The 19,281-nt window shown below is 43.9% G+C and overlaps 1 protein-coding gene across 1 annotated transcript in view; it reads right to left on the reverse strand.

The window, feature by feature from the left end:
* Positions 1–782: 782 nt before the first annotated feature.
* grin2ab (glutamate receptor, ionotropic, N-methyl D-aspartate 2A, b) overlaps positions 783–19,281 on the reverse strand; it is a 91,062-nt gene continuing 72,563 nt past the window's right edge. Inside the window, exons 11-20 of the mRNA XM_029432865.1 lie at positions 18,888–19,056; positions 16,737–16,890; positions 15,076–15,201; positions 13,276–13,505; positions 12,433–12,593; positions 9,521–9,708; positions 8,478–8,716; positions 6,710–6,893; positions 5,528–6,344; positions 783–5,446 (exon numbers count right to left, since the gene is read on the reverse strand). Coding sequence (XP_029288725.1) covers positions 4,444–5,446; positions 5,528–6,344; positions 6,710–6,893; positions 8,478–8,716; positions 9,521–9,708; positions 12,433–12,593; positions 13,276–13,505; positions 15,076–15,201; positions 16,737–16,890; positions 18,888–19,056 — 3,271 coding nt within the window. The 3' untranslated portion in view covers positions 783–4,443. The remainder of the gene's footprint in view (positions 5,447–5,527; positions 6,345–6,709; positions 6,894–8,477; positions 8,717–9,520; positions 9,709–12,432; positions 12,594–13,275; positions 13,506–15,075; positions 15,202–16,736; positions 16,891–18,887; positions 19,057–19,281) is intronic.

Here is a 19,281-nt window from a genome sequence, read left to right on the forward strand (position 1 = left end):
GAGCCTTCAGGTCTACAGTTACAAATGTTTTTAAGTCATTGAAGGAATAGTTCAACATTTTGGTAAATACACCGACTTTCCTTCTTACAGAGATTTAGATGAGAAGATGAATTCCACTCTCATGTCCGTATGGTAAATATGATGCTACCACTAACAGACTAGCTTCGCGAAACGGGGATACAGCTCTCCTGGCTCTGTCCAAAGGTCACAAAATCTACCTAACATCTCTAAAGCTCAGGAGTGACCTCTTTCTGTCTGTTTGTTGAATCTGTAAAGTATGAAAACTGCAATTTGTGGTTTGTATGCTAAGATCTCCTGCTTTAAGCTTCATATTCCATCCTCCAATGGCTTATTACTGATCTTTGAAGCATTAATAGCTGTTTTATTAACATTGAAGGGAGAATTTATCACCTTGTATATGGATGTCCAATCAGTTTTGATGGTAAATGTCTTTTGAAGCACTAAACTATACTATAAGTGCTGTATTGCTTGAGAAACCTGAGTTCTCAGCTGCCAAATCTGTTTTCTTTCCTCATTTTCAGTTTGGATTTCTAGTCTCTCTCATAATATAGATGCTGCAAAACAGACCTTCCTTATTCTGTTAGCGTAACCACAATGCATCCTGGTACATGTAGGCACTGCTGGCACAGCTCTGCGAGCATTGCAATTCATTTACCATCAACACTGATTGGACATCTACCTTAAAAGCTGTCACATTTTCCCTTTGACAGTTAAGTCACACAATAGATTGATAGATACAAAGATTAATCAACAAGACCAGGACAAGTAGAAAAATGTAACCTTTACTTATTTACAGATTGTACAGAGGTACTGAGTGACAAGGTATTATTTACAACACAACTAGTAGCTTAGAAACCCCTGAACTTATACACAAGTGAGATACACAGCAGGGAGACCCGGAGGACTACACACCAACGCACTCCCTCCATCCAGTACTGTATATAATATGTGTGCACATGGACCAAACTGAGAACCGTACTGAGCCCGGGATCGTTTTCCACATGTTCCTCGACAGCGGCTGTCACCAAGCCGCCCCATTTTGGTGACATCGCAGGCCGGGAGTCGGGAGTGTTGAAGCATCCGGGGCTCCAGTCATGATGTGGCGCACTAACCAGGGTGGAGGGGAACGTTAGTGCATGTAGCCTCCGTAGGTCAACTCAGGGAGAACTCAGGTGTTGCAGCAAAATAGGTACCACCGGAAACACAAGCACGTCATGCAATTAAAAAATATTAAAATAAAATCAAACAAAAAGGTTGGTGTAAAAATCTGTGTGATGGTGGAGGACGTACAAAACTCATTCTACATGTTCTCTTAACCACACTAGTACAGACGCAACATGTGTGTGTGTTTGCATGTGTGTGTGTGTGTGTGTGTGTGTGTGTGTGTGTGTGTGTGTGTGTGTGTGAAACTGTATTTGTGTTATATGAGTAAGAGCCGGGTCAAATGTTATGTGTGGGACGAACCGAAGAGAGTACAGAAAAGTATACACGCGCACAAACACACACATCCACCACAAACAACCTCTTGATACACATATCCTCTGTCTTATATAAATGCCTGCGCAGTGTAAAACACACACACACACACACACACACACACACACACACACACACTCTTGCTCACACTCAGAGGTGAAACAGCACAGACTCGTAGTGGAAGAGAACTATGTGGGTGGGAGGGGGTTTGTGGTATTATAACCACACAGGCTGGACTATCATTATTCATTGAGCGTGATTCAGATGAGAGACCCAGCTACGTGTTGCTAGTTAACTGGTGAGCTGAACGGGGATAGTTAACTAGTCTGTTAACCCAGCAGTGAGGACTGTACAGTGAGGTCCCAACCAACAACACACCAGAGGAAAAATAAATCACACAAGAATCTAAAAACATGCCAGTCTTTTTTCCTTTTTGTTTTTTTTTCCTAAAGAAGCAGAATTAAAAGCCACGTCGTTATTGAAATGAACTCAACACTTAATACCATTCAAATCAAACAAATGAAATCAGTTTCTAACATTTAAAACAAAGATTTCTCTGTACAGAAGTATAATATTGCAACCTGATATTGTGCATATAACTCACACACCAAACCTGTTAAGATTACCAAAAATAGGGGCAGCGTTCACCGTTTAAAAGGTGCGTTTTTTTGTTCAAACTGTCTTGCATTCTTCACAGCCAATATATATATATATATGTGTGTGAGTGCATGTGTGTGAGAGAGAGAGAGAGAGAGAGAGAGAGAGAGAGGAAGAGAGAGAGAGCAGCTAGATAATAGACAGACGCTCAGCTAATGGGATATCAAGTCTTTTTTCCATCAAAATCCTTGTGCTCAAAAATCAATGCCCTTACTCAGTAGATTATGGATTTCTAGAACACTCATACACACGTTGCCAGTTCGTCGAGTGTGTGCATATGTGTGCGTATGTGTGTGAGTGAGTGTTGCCTCTGTAACGAGTCACTTTGCAAACTCTCTGCTTTGCCATGTGACTCTCTGCTGAAACACAGCGCTGTGTTCTCGCCAACAGAGAGCCACACAAGTACCAGCTACTCTGACGCTCGTCCAGGAGTATTCATTTGATGAGTAAATCAGCAACAGCAATGCACTCAGCATCTAAAATCACTACGGAAACATTAAAACGGGCCTCGAGTTCTTTCGTTCTACATAAAAACTTATTTGAAAAAAGTACTGTATCCTACGAGAGCCGGTGTGGAATTTGCGGAAATCTTACGACGACCGATTTAAAGTGATTTCCAACAATATGTTGAGTTTTAAACACCACGACTGAACTCTTATTCTTCTCATACTCAATATACTCTATAATAGAAGGAAGCAGGGAAGGAGAAAAAAGACAAAGGAGTAAATAAGAGAATAAACAGAAAGCTGTTGAAGGAAGGAGGGAGAAGATGAGCACTGTAAAAGTTTTTAAAAAAGAATAGAAAGATTAAAAGTTGTTGTTGTGTATACTGTATGATGCTGTACCCATTTATCTAACACGGTAAAACTTCTGACCTCACAATGGAAACTTAACGGTGCCCTAAAACCCAATGTCAAAGAGAAATAAGAGAGAAAGGAAAACATCTATCCAGCGAATGGTTGAGAATATTCATATTTTTCAGTATAAAAGTGTTTTTGGTCAAACGTCTGTGTTAGGTGGCAGGGTATAAAATCTACAAAGTGCACAAAGAGAAGCTATCTCATAGCTTCGACACACACACCCACCCTAAACTACTATCCTAGACTACTGCGTATGTGCATGTGTGTGTATGTGCATATATATGTGTGTTTGTTCATATATATGTGTGTTTGTGTGTGTGTGCATATATGACCCTGTATAGGAGCTTAACTGTAACACAGGGCAGTAGGAAGCATGCAGTATGACCTGAAGGCTAGCTAAGAGAGGAAGCAAGGATGCTATACTGTGTGTCTCTAGATCTAGAAACACTAGAACACACACTCTCGTCCTGATAGGCTTTTACCGGCGGCCATGTTTGGTCCACTTTTTGGAATGTTCAATTAACTGACATCAACGATAACAAACAGTCGGTAGTTTCCCCCCCCCCCCCCCCAGACACAGTGTGTGTGTGTGTGTTCGAGTGTTTGTACATCTGCAGGCAGGAGCTGATACGCTTCTCAGACCTGCGTCCTGACCAGCTGTTTGCCACCCAGTCTAAACTATTACAAAGATAGTCATTTCCATTCAAGTCGAGGATTACTCTAGTGTAGTTTACTACTCTTTAAGCCATGCTGGCAGTGCAGTTTGGAGGCTCAGACAACATACGGGTTGACTGTAGAAATCATAGTGCAAGAGGAGAGTTCTGGAGAGGGCGGGTGTGTTTAGCTGAAATATGTGTGTGTGTATGTGTGTGTGTGTGTGTGCGTAATCTCAGAAAGAAAGGGGTTTTCTGTGTGTCCCCTTCCTCTCTAAGAGGCTGGTGAGAGGGCGGGACATGTTGGCTCGTCTTCCAAACACACTTGTTGTTGTATCTTCCATCGGATCCCACTGTTGGCGTTAAATCTCTGTGCACAGTGTCCCTCTTTTTTCACCAAGGGATTCGATCTGTCTTGTCAGACATATTGTCAGTTTTTGCCTCGTTGCCCACAGCTTGAGGCTAGGACACACACTGACACTCACACACACTTTTCATCTTGTACTGTGCCTCCAGGTGTCCCTGTGGCTCAAACCCTGCCCTATAGAGGGTGTGATAAAGAAACAATGATTTATTTACTCAGCATCACCATTAACCTTTCAGTCCAGACCGTCCCGTCTTTCACCTGTGTGTGTGTGTGTGTGTGTGTGTGTGTGTGTGTGTCTCTCTGTGTATGTGCTTAGAATCAGAGCTGCCTGGTCCGGTCACACACACCTCTGTCTTGCATGCGTGTGTGTTAATGTGTTTCAGTGAGATAAGTGTGTTGCGTGCGAGTCTCAGACGTCAGACTCGATGCTGGGCATGCGGCGGTAGAGCCGGGGCCTGTTGCCGCCTGCGCTCGAGGCTCGCGGCGCTGTCACATAGCTCATTGGCTGAGAGGCGGCAGGTGGGACCATGTAGGCCACCACGGGGGGCTCCTGTTGAGGGTAGAACACCTGTTGGTCGACAAGGCCGCCATGCTGGTTGTTGTGATGGCTGCCATGGTTACCGAGGGTAAGCGACAGCGGCATTCGCTGCTTATAGAGCTCGTGGGCGGAACTTCTCTGCGGTATGCGTGTCACAGCCTGTGGGGAGTGGTCTCGTTGTGTGGTGCCAGGAGCTGACTGGAGAAAAGGGTTGTGAGAGGGCCGATCGGGGAAGAGACTCTTTGAGCGCCGGGGGAGCGGCATAGGGGCGTCCAGACTGTGGTGGTGGGAGGGTGACGGAGAGGGCGGGCTGCGGCTGCTGAATGGACGATCAGAGCGCATTGTGAGAACATTAGCATAGGCCCCCTCGTCCAGGGTCAGCTCTCTCTCCCTATCTCTGTCAGGCAGGCTCAGCCCCCGCAGGTGGGCGTGCAGCTGCGACTGCCGCTCGGGAATGTCGTCCGGAAGCACGTTCTCATAAGAGTGCTGACGACTCAGCTGAAGGTGCTGGGCCGACAACGAGGTGGGAAGAGGAGACGGGGAGGAAGGAGAGGGCTCAAAGTGGCTGACGAGCCCGTCCCCTTCACCCACCAGGCCCAGCTCGCTCTGGGGAAGGTAGTGTGTAAACATGTCCCCGCTGTGTGGGTGAGTGTGTGTGTGGGAGTAGTGAGAGTGCAGGTGGTCTTCGCTGATGTCATAAAGGTTTCCCAGGTGGGCGCAGGCATCACAGCGGGCCTGTGGTGAGCGGACGGTGTAAAGGCCGGAGTAACCGCTCAGCTTGGTCAGGCAGGAGCGACAGTGGCCGGGCCTGACGCTCTGGGTCCCCTGACCTGCACCTGGAGCTTCGAATGAACCTCCAGCTTTGTCCTTCGCACTGCAGGGAGAGAGAATGACACTGCTTATACACAAAACAAACAACTGTAATACACTTGAAACGTTCTGCTGAGCACAATACCTGCTGTGTGTGTAGGTGCTGTACTTCTTGTCCTTCAGGGAGTGCAGGTCGGCCTCTGCACTGTGACTGTGGTGCAGCAGGCTGGCACTCAGCTGCAAAATGGGTGCGTCCGCCTGGTGGGAGAGTGTGTGAGTGTGTGAGTATGTGCTGTCAGGTGGAAACAGGTCAGGGGGGTAACTGTGGTCGTCACCTCCCCCCTGGCTGTCTCGCTGGTAGGGGGAAGCGGACTGCAGACTGGCCTGGTCTGAGTCAATGGAATAGATCTTGGATCCTCCACCCCCGCTTCCTCCTCCTCCCCCCCCTCCTGCCCCTCCAGCCCCTGCCCTCTTCCTCAGCTGATTAATAGGCTTGAATCCGCCCCTCGCCGCCATCGAATCAGAATCTTTGTGTGATGGCGGCCGGCTGGAGCACTCGGAGATGTCAGAATGTGGCGGCTCTTCAGGCAGGTAACGCTGGCTCTTCATTTGTGGAGGTCCGGGTCCAGCAGCCGGGGTGGGGCTTGGGCCTGGAGATACGACAGTGGGCTGAGTCTTCAATGTCTCCACACTTTTCTTCCACAGGGCTCGAGGTTTTGAGCCCTGTGGAACAGCAGCGAGGGCCAACCCGGTGGGGCGAGTCTTGCCGTTGTCATTTGTGATTGACAGCTGAGGCTTGTTGGGGCTGGTTTGAAGAGGGGGGGCTTTTTGTTGAACGGGGAATGGCGCAGCATTGTTAAGGAGGTTTTTGTGTCGCCCGGACAGTGACAAGAAACTGTGCGGACCAGCGGCGTTGCTATAGAGACCAGGACCCTTCGGGGGCAGACTGTGGAGTGAGTTACCTAGGAGACAAGGAGAAATGCACCTCAGACAGCAGATACAATAGATGGATGCTCAGCCAGTTGATACATTATCTACTGGCTACAACCCTGGCACGCTGTTTGTGTGCCATCTAATGTGTTTCTAATCATGAGGCGAGCTTATACATGACACTCAATCCGATTACAGGGTGGAGTCCACAACAAGGTGAAAGGAGTCACCTTTAGATCTGCATACGTAGACGGTATAGAAAAGGCAGACTGACCTCTGTACGTGTGAGCAATGTTATCACAGGTGCCATGTTTACCTGCTCTGTCAGGAAGTAAAACTTACAATATAAATGTACAATATACGCTGTAAGGTGTACTGTGTAAAAGAGTTATAGTACCTTTCCCCGTCATCACATCTAGGATGTTGGGCTGCAAGAGGACAGTGTTGCGTTTAGGAGAAGACAAAGCCATGGACTTGGCAGACTTGAGCAGATGCAACATGTTGGCTTGAGGACTGAAGTCCAGCTCAGGATTCTTTTTCTTCATATCTATATGAACGCCATGGATACAGCTCCAAATACCCTGAGAGGAGGAGAGAGAGAGATAAGAGAGATAATAAAATAGTTAATTCCCAACCCATTGACTTTACAAGTATAAAGTTCAAACATGCACAAGAGTGATTTCCTTACACGGTAAATTAAGAAAGACCTCTGCATCCCTTTGTGCAGCGCGTTGACTGCAAACCTTAACCTCATTTTGTTTTGTAATGTGGCAAGGAGAGATAATCGCCACTTTTTTAGATGAACTGCTTTCAGAGGCGCCTAGAAAATTAAATTTAGGTGATGATGTCACTGGAGGGGGCCTTTGAGTGCAAGGAGATGTTCTTCCTGGAGCCACTTAACCTCCAGCATCGCTGCTCTAACGGCATCGCACACCGAGAGACAGACACACGCACACAGTTACACTAAGACAGACATCGCACTATTTTTGTAAAACATTTAATGTGTGAAATGCTGCTCGTCTGGAATAAAAGCCCTGACCTCACACAGAGACATGACATATGAATAATGAAAGAATGGTCTGTCTGGATTTTTGTGTGTGTGTATATTTAGGTTTAAATGTGTGTCTGTCTGCCCGTTCTGTTTGGTAAAGTCCTTCCCTCACGTCGCTGTACCTGCATATGTGTTACCATTATTTTACTTTGTTAGACCAGACTTGTGTGTGGGTGAGAGAGAGAGAGAGAGAGAGCTTTGTGTGTGTGTGTGTGTGTGTGTGTGTGTGTGTGTGTGTGTCTATATGAGTGTGTGTTCACATCATTCTCTTAGCGGTTTGATTTCTGTATCCTGCCGTCCATATGCACAGCGGTAAATTCATCTCTACCTCAGCTGGACTCTATAATCCCTCTTTATCACTCACATACATACCCAGACTCCTTCTATATATTAACAGTAACGATTGTGTGTGTCTCAGACATATGATTCACAAATGCACGCACAGGCACACATGTCCACAGATTTGTAATTTGTCGTCTGAAACACATGTCAGACACGTTCAGGGCATTCACAACTAAAGGTCCTTTTTGTGCGTTCCTGTTTATTTGCATTTTCACCGCATCTGAAAAACCATGAAGATTAGGCAAATTAGACTGCTTTGTTTTGAGATGCAATTTTTGCACACAACAAGACAGACAACAGAGTAATCGTTTTGTCTTGTAATTTACTGTGTGATGTTTGAATTGATGTTGTTAAACACCAAAGGCTCCACGGCTGTCTTCAAAGTCGCAATATCGTGCTGGTTTGTTTGCCGTTAAATTTCTGCTTCAATTTGCAAATACAGTTAGGTTCTGTTTCTCTTGCTGCTTCTCTGTGTGTTTATCCCACTCTCTCTCTCTTTATTTCACACTATTTTAGAGCAGTGTGCAAGTAGAACGTCAATAACATTACAAGAAATTTCCATCCCGAGTCCTGATATTGATGCAACGACCAGTTCTTTCTTACAGTCCGAAGCAATGCTGTACATCAGCTGTTGCACAATTGAGGATAGTGTTTGATCAGTAAGTGGCTTTCAGCACTGAAAGTTTTAAAAGCCACATCTGAAAGTTCTGCCTCGGAAGCAGAAACTGGACCATGTTCCTGCAGTGAAAATGATACATTTGCTTCTCCTCACCCTGCTGATAGTGAAGAGCAGACCCGGCCTCCCAGTGCAGACACCAGTGAAACAGTATCTCAGCCTCCAGTAGAAAAGGTGTTCAGAGATGAAGGTGAGGATGGAGAGGCCCATGGCTGTGGCCAGCATGTAGAAGACGCCCGCCATGTTGTCTACGTCCAGCTGGCTGGACATCACCTCGTTCTTCTCATTGTGGCAGATCCCAGTCAGCCACTGCGCCTCCAGCTCCTCCATCTCACCTGTTGGAAAGGTACGTAAAGTGAAAGTTTAAGACAAGTGCGAGGAACGAAGGAGAGGGAATAGAAGGAGGTAGAGAGAAAAGAGAGGTAATGGATGGGTGGCAGAGGGAATAAGAGAGGAGTGGTGGGAAAAAGGGCGTATCATTACGAAGAAAGATGGAGAGGAAAAGCGAGGAGGGGAGAGAAGTGAAGTGGTAAATAGATCGTAATGGAAAGGAGACAGGAGGTGGAGTGAAAAAAGGGTTGTAGAAGGAGGGAGAAGAATTGATAGTGATGGAGTGATAAGGAAAGATGGGAGGAATTTTATCAGACTGAGTGTTTTTGTGTGTCGCATGCGCACGTTGGTGTTTGCCATGAATAAAAAGGCTGGGGTGTGAAGCGAAGCGCTTTAGTGGTTTCAGCAATTTGCTTTCTGTCTGGCTCATTCTCTCTCTTCCATTCGCACCATCTCCCAGCTTATTATACAGAACAATCTGGAGGAGTAAACATAACAGGACACGGTGGACACACGCACGCACTCACACACACACACACACACACACACACACACACACACACACACACACACACACACACACACACACACACACACACAGAGTAATGATGATGAAATGGTGTGTTAAGACTAGCCCCTGATAGCTTTCTGACAGAAGGAGGGAGGAGAGGAAGAGCGAGAGGAAGGAGGGAAAGCTGAGCAATGGCACAACTGTAATAACACTAAAGGCCGGGAACATCTGAGAAACTTAAACCTCAATGCAGTGTGACTGATATGGAGCAGTGTGTGGATGCGTGCGAGCGCCTTACCATCTCCTATGATGCCCAGTATGGCCAGATCAACCAGGCGCTTCCAGTAGGATCCTTTCTGTAAAGCGATACCGTAACCAGTGGTGGCGAAAATGTAACCGCTGCCGATGGTTACCAGCTTACAGCCGTCGTCTCTGCCCGCCATGTAGTTCAGCACCGCGGCGTCGTAAATGAAAGCATCCAGCTTTCTATAAGAGATCCACAAATTCTGGATTTACTAGACCATTTACGTTACATCTGATGGGTCATGACATCATTAAAATGAAAAGATATAATCTGCTACACAAATGTTGTTTTATTTCTTCTCACTTTCTTGATATGTTGAATATTGAACAAGCGGTCACAAGTAAACATTGGTACATTTTAAAGAAATAGTTCAACATTTTGGGATGTCACTTTCTTGCCGAAGGATATGGGAGTTTCTCATACCTGTCGGTTAAACATGAAGCTACATCCGACTGCACCAAGCCAAGAAATAGTCCTGAAAACTTGTATACTTTCTTTAGTAATAAGGAAAATGTTGGCGCTGTCTTATCTAAAGAAATAGTTTTTTTGGAACAATGCTTATCTGCTTTCTTCTTAAGAGTTTGAGAGAATTGATAGCACTCTCGTGTCTGTCTGGTAAATGTGAAACTAAATACATATTTCGCATAAAGGTATTAATCTTCTCATCTATCTAACTCTCTGAAAGAAAGTATGAAAGTGTATTCTCCCAAATGTCAAACTAGTCCTTTAAAGCAGTGGTTCTTAACCTGAGGGCTGCAACACCCCAAGGGGTCCTGTCACGACTCTGGATTTGTGTTTCCTGTTTTATTTTGTAAAGTTCACTCCCCTTGTGTCATGTCTTGCTTTACTTCCTGTCCTTGTGTTTTTCCCTCCTTCTGTGATTGTTAATTTGTTTCTGCTGTGTTTTTTTGCCTTTCTTCCCCAGCTATGTCTTGTTCCCTCGTTTAGTGTCTATGTGTATATATCCCTGTCTATCCCAGTGTTCATTGTCGGTTCGTCATCCTTGTTACACCCATGTTGTCTTGTGCTGCCTACGTGTATCAGCGTGCCTCTTTGAGCTATCTCTTGTCAAACCTGGTTCGTGGTTTTTACTTTTCTTGTTGCCTTATGTTGTTTTGGATTAGCTTTTGGAAATAAAGCCTACTTTTTGTTAAAATCGTCTTGCGTTCTGCATTTGGGTCCACCTCTTCACACAGTCGTAACAGGTCCTGAGATTCATCTGAGGGGTCACAAGAGGTTTTTTCCCAAACTTTTCTATAACCTTTCCCCTTTTTTCCTTTGTGAAATACTTCTAAAAACCATTTGAATTAAATAATGTGAGGATAAAAGAAAATCACTCTAAAAGGGCTGGGGCTTTTAACATAAAATATATTACATATCCCAGATTATTTTTCTGTTTTATGTCTTTTTAAAAAGAAAAATGTTCAATTGAAAAAGCTTATTAACATAAACTAATAACAACATTATATTGTATTTGGAGTTTGTCTTTATGTGTTGATAAAGGAAGACGATGTTAAATCAGATTCATCAATACTAAAGACCACAACACTGCAGGGTTTTCACCACTGAGCCTAATGTACACGGTGTTGTGCCAGTAACAATCCTCAGATCCATGGACAAATCAGTTGGATTACACACAACACTCAATCTTCTTGGAGCTGAAATTCTCATGCAGCTCATATTTGGAGTCTGAGTATTGTCCGGTCTGCATGCTGGTGCAGTTAATATTCACGCACAAGAGGATGTCTTTGTTCCTCACTGAGCTATAATCTATAACTTGCAGGTTTTGCCATCATTTCGACATGACGAGCAAGAATTCAAACTAAGGATCCACTATGTGTATCTCGTGCAACAATCCCCCCACAGTATGTAGCCGCGATACATCTGAGCTCAGCAAAAACAGAAGCGTGTATGTATGACTGTTAACCAAACAAAATTTAACACGAGCTGATCCCTATATATCAGCAGAGCCCTTTTTATAACTTATTTATCAGCAGAAAATGTGTTATAAATAACCTAATGAATACACCCTGGTGCTAATCAACCCCCCTGGGTCTCTCCATGTTAGATATTTATGCATTAATATTAAACACTTTGAATTAAACTATTCACCAAAGGGCATATCTTAAACGCAGTCATTGAGTATCTGTTGTGCAAAGCCACATAGATCATTTCATTCATTTAAGTGCAAACAGAATTTCAAGACAAAAAACTGTAGATTCATTAACGTATAGAGCATTTTAAATGCGCCGCAGCCTATTGCACGACTGACAAGAACTCCAAAGTGTTCGCACTTTCTTCAGCTTAAACAATTTTGCTGAAGAATTGAATTAAATGCCGATGATTCTGCTGAACACATTAATTATACAGTTTTGATGTTGTATAAACAAAGCCTTATATATAAGCTATGAGAAACAAACCCTCATCTATTTGATATGCAGTATCAATGAAGTAATTGCAGAGAGAGAAAAGCAAAAAGTACAATTATATCTGGGGAAAATACCCAAAAGATCAAAGCACAAAACTAATGAACAAATAAAAGCACTGCAGCCATCCTTCCATTAGTGTGTGTTTAGGAGGGAGAATAAAGGTAGCAAACTCCAGAACAAATTACTCTCTCCCTGTTTTGGCAGCTTCCTCTTTCGAGCAGCCACAGACTCAATAATGAGCACTTGCAGGCAGCGTCTGCTTTTTACAGTCTGTGACAGAAACACTGAGCAGTTTCTGCAGCATTTTAGCATGAGATAGTGCCGAGCCCCATGGGGCTGAGTTTCGGTGTGATGCAATGTCTTTTTTTGTTTATTTCCACATGTTCTTATGCATACTAGCTGTCTGCAAACAGAATTAGCCTATCAGGTATAATAAATCTCAAATTCACATGAGTCGACTTGACAAGTTTACAGTACCCAGTCTTGAGGGTGACCAGCGCATCTGTGACGCCAGTCTGATGGTATTTGGTCATGTATTGATGCATGTCTGGATAGTTCTTCCTGATGTTGCGCTCGGTGCTGCCGTTAGGAACTGTACCGAAGCGAAAAGGAGGTGAATAGGAGTATGGACTCTGGAACTGCAGGGAGATAAAATAAGGGAAAATAGAGACGCATTGTTTAAAGATGGAATTGACAGGAGGAGACATGTGCACAAAATAAGAAACAATTAAAACAAAGAAGCTCTAAGAGAAAGTGCGGGAGGGAGAAACAGCAAGAAGTAGGAGAAGAAAATGGGAGTCCAAGTAAGAGAGGGAGTAAGTGTTAAAGGGAAGGAAAGATGGACAGGAAGAGGAAAGAGGAGGAAGGAGAGACAGTGGAGTGGACTCATCAGTCATCATCATTGTGTATCCACTGTAGCGTAAGACTGGCTGGGGTTCTGCTGACACTGCCAGCCTCTGCAAACTACACACACACACACACACACACACACACACACACACACACACACACACACACACACACACACACACACACACACACACACACACACACACACACACACACACACACACACACATCCAAACACAAACACACACAGGTCTTTGATCTCTGCAACCCATGTGCAGCCTGTGCTGGCAGTGTGTGGTGACAGCTACGGCCAGAGGGTTAGGGCTGTTGAAGCCCAAGGGCGCACCCTGGAGAGCTCTTTCTGGCCGCAGGGCTGGCATCCATTACAAGAGCAACCCTGACTGTGACTGTGTTTAGTTTCTTCTCTGTGTGTGTGTGCGTTTCAGCGTGTCCATGTGTGTCTGATCGCACCTTCTTGTCAGACAGTCCAGTGACTTGGTCCACAAACTCTTCCTGGATCATGAAGGCAGCCAGGTTGGCAGTGTAGGAGGCCAGGAAGATGACAGCGAAGAAGGCCCACACTGATACGATGAACTTGCTGGTGGTGCCCTTTGGGTTCTGCACAGGCACAGAGTTGTTGAACACCAGACCCCACAGCAGCCATACGGCCTTACCGATGGTGAATGATGGACCATGTGGGTCTGAGGGTAAGAGGCAGGGGAGCAGAGGGAGAAATAAAAAAGAGAAAGCGTGAAAAAACGTGTGCCATGTGCTGAAGAAGCAAGAAAGGCATTGGTATGAAACCTAAAAGTTAGATTTTCAGCTGATGAGGCGGATTCGGGGCTTAACAAACAGCGAGACATGTCATAATGTAAAAGCGTATATTACAATATAAATTCCTGCCTTGCTGTTGCAGCTAAAACAATGCTGAAAAATGTCATTACAGAAGTTTTCATGTTTACAAATCATCAAACTGTCACCGTCTGTTTGACAACAAAGAACCTTCCAAAAGAAAAGTTCAAACAAAGAGTTTTATGATCCAGTTTCAGGGCATCATGCATCCTCCAGAGGGGTGACATTGTAAAATTAATGTGACAGTATTATTGCCTTGTGTTTTTTATGCCTTCAGCTCACACATTTTGCTACTGTCATCGTGGACGACAGGCATTTCTTTGGGTTTATGAGCATGATTATTTGATGACCAAAACATATTCGCCAACTAGACTGACCTTTCTAGGAAGTCAGACAGGAACAAATGTAGAAAGTATACAACTGTACAAGTGAATCTAAAATGTATTTTCTTTCAGACTAATGTCTTACAGAGATGAGAAAAGAAAAAGTGCTTGTTAGATTCAGACCTTCTAACTGTGATGCTGCATGCAGCGATTTGCACCTGAAACTCAACGGTCATTAACTTTGACTTGAATTTGAAAAATGTTGTTTTGATAAACGCAATTTGATCTCATGTAATTCTCAATTCTGTATTCAGTAAATATTGAACAAAAGCCAGTAGCTGGTTGGCTCAGCTTAGCAGTCAGGAAAGGTTGGCAACCTCACAGTGACAATAGGACTCCAGGAAGTTTCCAGCACAAATTCTGGCACATAACCCAACATGTTGTTTTTACTCTCCAGCTTTTGTACACATTACACAAATGAGATGTGTTAATTAGAGAGCTTTAGAGGTGCTGTGGACGGAGCCACGCTAGCTGTTTCCACCTGTTTTAATTCTTTGTGATGAGTTAACCGGCTGTAGCTTCATGTTATCGCACAAACACAAGATTGGTATCAATCAAGAACGCTAATAAGTTTCATTAACCAAAAACATTGAACTATTCTTTTAAAGGTATGCTGTTCACCTGGAGGTGAAACTATGGTAATATATATATATATGGTATATATATTTTCTTTAGCTATGTTTAGCTTTACTGAACCATGTTCAGGTGTGCTAAGAGGAATATCAAAGAAGAAAAACGATTCACTTACAACACCTGGATCGGCCTTTAGGTCATTTAAATGCTAAATAATCTAAAAAATGTAATTTTGTGGATCACAACATTAATCTCAGCCAGCAGGGCAGCTCCAGGAGATGATTTCTCATGATATGAGTAGCTTTAGGAGAGAACTGTAAATGCTTACATCCAGTGAACCGTCTAAAGTCAGGGTAATAATAGGTCACTTCTGTTGCTCCAGGGGAAGCTTGGATCTCTGCTTCTTGCTCCTGGGAAAAAAACGATTGGTTTGATATCTCTGATTGTGTGTGTGTAAGCATACCTTTGCCTTGGGCCAAGTTGCGATTGAAGCCCAGTGGACTGACAAACTCAAAGAGGAAGACGGCGATGGCTGTGACAATGAGCAGCATCACAAACATCATCACCCAGACTGATGCACTGAAGGGCTCTGAGAGGGGGGGGGGGGGGGGAGAGAAAAAGAGAGAGGGAGAGAAAGTTAAAGAGAAATCAAGTTCATGAGACACTGTGGAGCAGGAGATGCATAATGAGGGAGGGACGGAGAGAAAGAGGAGACAGACTGGGGGAAATAAAGGAGACTCAAAAAAAAAAAAGGGAAGAGGCGCAAGGGGGAGAAAGACGAGGAAAAGATGATAGTAAAGACACAGAGAGGGAAGAAAGGGAGACAGACGGAGTGAGAGAGGAGGGGAGGAGAGGGAGAGTTAGTCACAGAGAGTTTGACGGAGCACATTTCCATATTTCTCATTATTCCCTTGAATGAGGGCTGAGAGAGGGAGAGGCCTCGGGCGGGGGAGATCGTAGAGGAAGGGGGAGAGAGAGGGTGAGAGAGAAGAATCAAACTCAGAGTGATCTGATGTGCCCTTCTGTGGGCATGTGTATGTGATCTATTTGTGTGTGATCTGTGCATGTGTGCGTGTGTGTGTGTGCGTGGTGTGTGTGTGTGTGGTGTGTGTGTGTGAGAGTCTGCATGCGTTTGGTGTATAGCAGGGCAGGAGTTCAGAGAGCGGGATGAGTGCCAGAGACGCTGAACCCAGACAAATTGTGTGTGTGTGTGTGTGTGTGTGTGTGTGTGTGTGTGTGTGTGTGTGTGTGTGTGTGTGTGTGTGAGAGAGAGTGTCACTGTATGTCTAAGTATGTGACTGCCAGGGTTAGCCAACCCTGAGAGATTGTGCGCTGAGGTGCCTCTAATATGAGTGCGAGAGATACTGAACCGTCACTGATACCCTGGCCCAGGCTCAACACACACTCACACACACATGCATACAATGTGCTTTCATATAAATACACACACAAAGCATTCACCCCTTTATATACATACGGCCAAAGCACATTCGTTCTCCACACACCCTTGATTCAATACGCAAGCGTCCTAATATATTCGTGCAGTATCACACACACTTTTCTTTCCCTCTTTTACACATACACACACACACACACGCATACTGACACATGGCTTGATACACAGGGACCAACACACGCATGGTCCAATACATCCCCTCGCTCCCCGTCTCGCTCCAATGACAATACAAGACATTAGGCAAGCACAGAAGAGCGCTCCAGTTTCTAGTCATCTGAACAACTGGAGGAGAGGAGGAGGAGGAGGAGGAGGAGGAGGAGGAGAGGAGATGAGAGGAGAGGAGAGGAGGAGAGGATCGTATCAAGAATGCTTTGTCTGAAGCTGACTTTTCAAAAAACAGCTGGCACACTCCGCTTCCTGCGCTCTGCTAGAAATATTAATGTGCTAAGGGTGTTGAGGTCCAGATAAAGTCAGGGTACAAGTGGAATTTGGCCAGCATATACTGTCTGAATAAAATATTCCATTTTATGTGCGGGATTTTGCCAACATGTAAGCACCTCCCTGTTTTTCCTGCTTCCAGTTGTCGGCTCACTGGCGGACAAACGGAGAAAATGATGAAGAAGAGTAAATGCATGGTTAAGGAAGACAAAAAGAAAAGAGAAATGTACCGAGGAAGGCAGAAGGAGAGACGGTCCCATTGCTACGCGACACCATGACGCTGATGCCAGTCTCCACAAAGGGCACGGAGAAGTCAATGGCCACTGACCTCTCCTCATTGATGGTCAATGAACCGACCGCCATTATCGCCTTCTTGTACACCACCTGGTAGACGGAGATAGAACAGTCACAGTGAGTGAGTGACTTACAACCTACACCGACAGAGCAATAAATAAAGTGCGCTCTGTGAATATTTGGACAACCTCATACGTCTTTGATACGATCCTCCTTTCTTTTTGCTTTTTTTTCACGTGAAATATCACAGTGACTGAGGGTATGAGCTCAGAATGTCAGCTGTAGTTGGAGGGCATTTTCAGCTGAATAATAAAAATACAGCTGTCTTTTTCATTGTGCCGACATTTCCGGGTGTCTGAATGTATTCTGACGGATGGACATTCGGCACAAAAAGATGTCGTTTTTAGGATGTGGCAAAATGTTATGTTTTTTTTCAGATTTAATTGTCTAAAAGGCTCCTAGTGGTCTGCTCTACATTACCTCAATGGATCATAATGTCAGCTTCCATTATCAGACGCTTTACGTTTCACTTTCAACCTTTGGGGACATTACTGTGAAAGCAATTCAATTTAATCTGTGATTTAATAAATCATTTCCAGAAAGGATAAACAATAACGATCAAATGAGCCTCAATGTATCCTGCTCCCTGAAGAGCTTCATCATCTGTGCCCTTAAATAGATGATTGTATGGATTGTAATGTCCCATTAGGGAATTGTATTGACCATATAAATTAGACACATAATACAGTGTGACTTAATGATGACAAATTCGATTTTGTTGGTTCCTATTTGAAAACATAATCTGTTTCCACTCCTGAAGCAGAAACAAACATGATAGATATAAACAAAACATTATATCTTATATCTTCTTGTCTAGTGTCACAATGTGTATAAAAAGATCTGGGAGTCAATTTGAAAGTGAGAGCAGCTTCCAGCCCTGTGTTTAAAGGTTTGGTGGTGGGGCGACACCTTTGTTCATAATTGGATCACAGATTGTACCTCAAGTCTGGCGATATCCTATATTTCTTTCCTTAGAGTCAACAAATCCCAAACAGACTAAAGCTGAATCAATTCGTCTAACAAGTATTGTCTCTGTATTCTAAGCCTGATATATCTTATTCCTCTGTGCCACAGGCCTCTATTTTTGTCTGAAAACACATCACTTCTCTAGTAGGAACAAATGGGCTTACAGCTGAGTGCCAAAGACAGGGTACACATTTGTTAAAGGTATTTGTTGACAATAAAAATATATATATATATTGACACCAGCAATATCCTTTAAACATTATATTTAATATAAACTCCATGTAGAGTCCAAGTGAAGGAAGGAACAAGCATATGTGATAGTGATATATCTAATGTGCCATTTTAAATATTTAGTAATGACAACTACTGCTTCAGTCCTGCTCCACAATTGACCATTAAATCAAATTTAAAGACCTTTTTTCCCGCTTGCTTTTAGTTCAGTCGGAGGCCCCGGGGCTTTTGTCGAGTCCCCTCTGAACGTATTTCTAACGTCTTCTTACTGCTTTTTTTAATCTGTCGTTGGTTTTATTCTATTTCTCCTAACTTCATATTCTATTTCATCTCCGTATTATTGTTTTATTGTATTACATTATGTATTATTGCCTATTATGCACTTTTTATTTCTTATGTAAACCTGCATTGAGGCAGATCCTAAACCATCTGCCTCAAGTGCAAAGCCCATTGGGTCGACTTGTTTTGTTTTTAAATGTTCTATATAAAATAAACTGACTTGAACGCTTCGATAAGAGGATCAAATACACTCTCATATCTGTCCAGTAGACACAAAGCTACTGCCAGTAATGCAGTGGATTAGCTTGGCTTAGCATAAAGACTAGAAGCTATAGAGGTGCTGTTGGGGGATTTGTGTACAGCTGGATCCATGCTAGCTCTTTTCCCCCTGTTTCAAGTCTTTATGCTAAGCTAAGCTAATTGGTTGCAGGCTGTAGCTTCATATTTAACACACAAACACCAGAATCTTCTCATCTAACTAAATAAGCGCAATTCCCAATAATTCAATACAAAGTCAGATATGTAGTAAAGGGAAGACGAGTAGGACGTACCTCTCCGACCATGCCATTCCACACATTGTTGATCTTCTTGCCGTGTTTTCCATTTATGACCAGGTAGAGGTCATAAGTGAACTTGACGTTCCTTGCTATCTTCTTCAGAATGTCAATACAGAAACCTTTGCAGCATTGCTTAATGTAGGAACCTCCTGATGTGCTGTTACTGCAACACACAGACACAATCAATTAGGTCATGTTCTTTCATATTAGAGGACATTTCAGTGTTATATAGGCGAGTAGTGTGTAGAGTGTGAGTGCGACTGTACTCTCGCCCGCTCGCTCCACATCTGGTGGTTCCATCAAACTGTAAAACTAGAATTATGACAGTGCAGAGTAAACATAAATACTGCTGAAGGGCAGAGAGAGCTTGAATGAGAGTGTTGGAATG

Source organism: Cottoperca gobio, chromosome 1 (genome assembly GCF_900634415.1).
Source record: "Cottoperca gobio chromosome 1, fCotGob3.1, whole genome shotgun sequence".
In the NCBI taxonomy this organism is placed as follows: domain Eukaryota; kingdom Metazoa; phylum Chordata; class Actinopteri; order Perciformes; family Bovichtidae; genus Cottoperca; species Cottoperca gobio.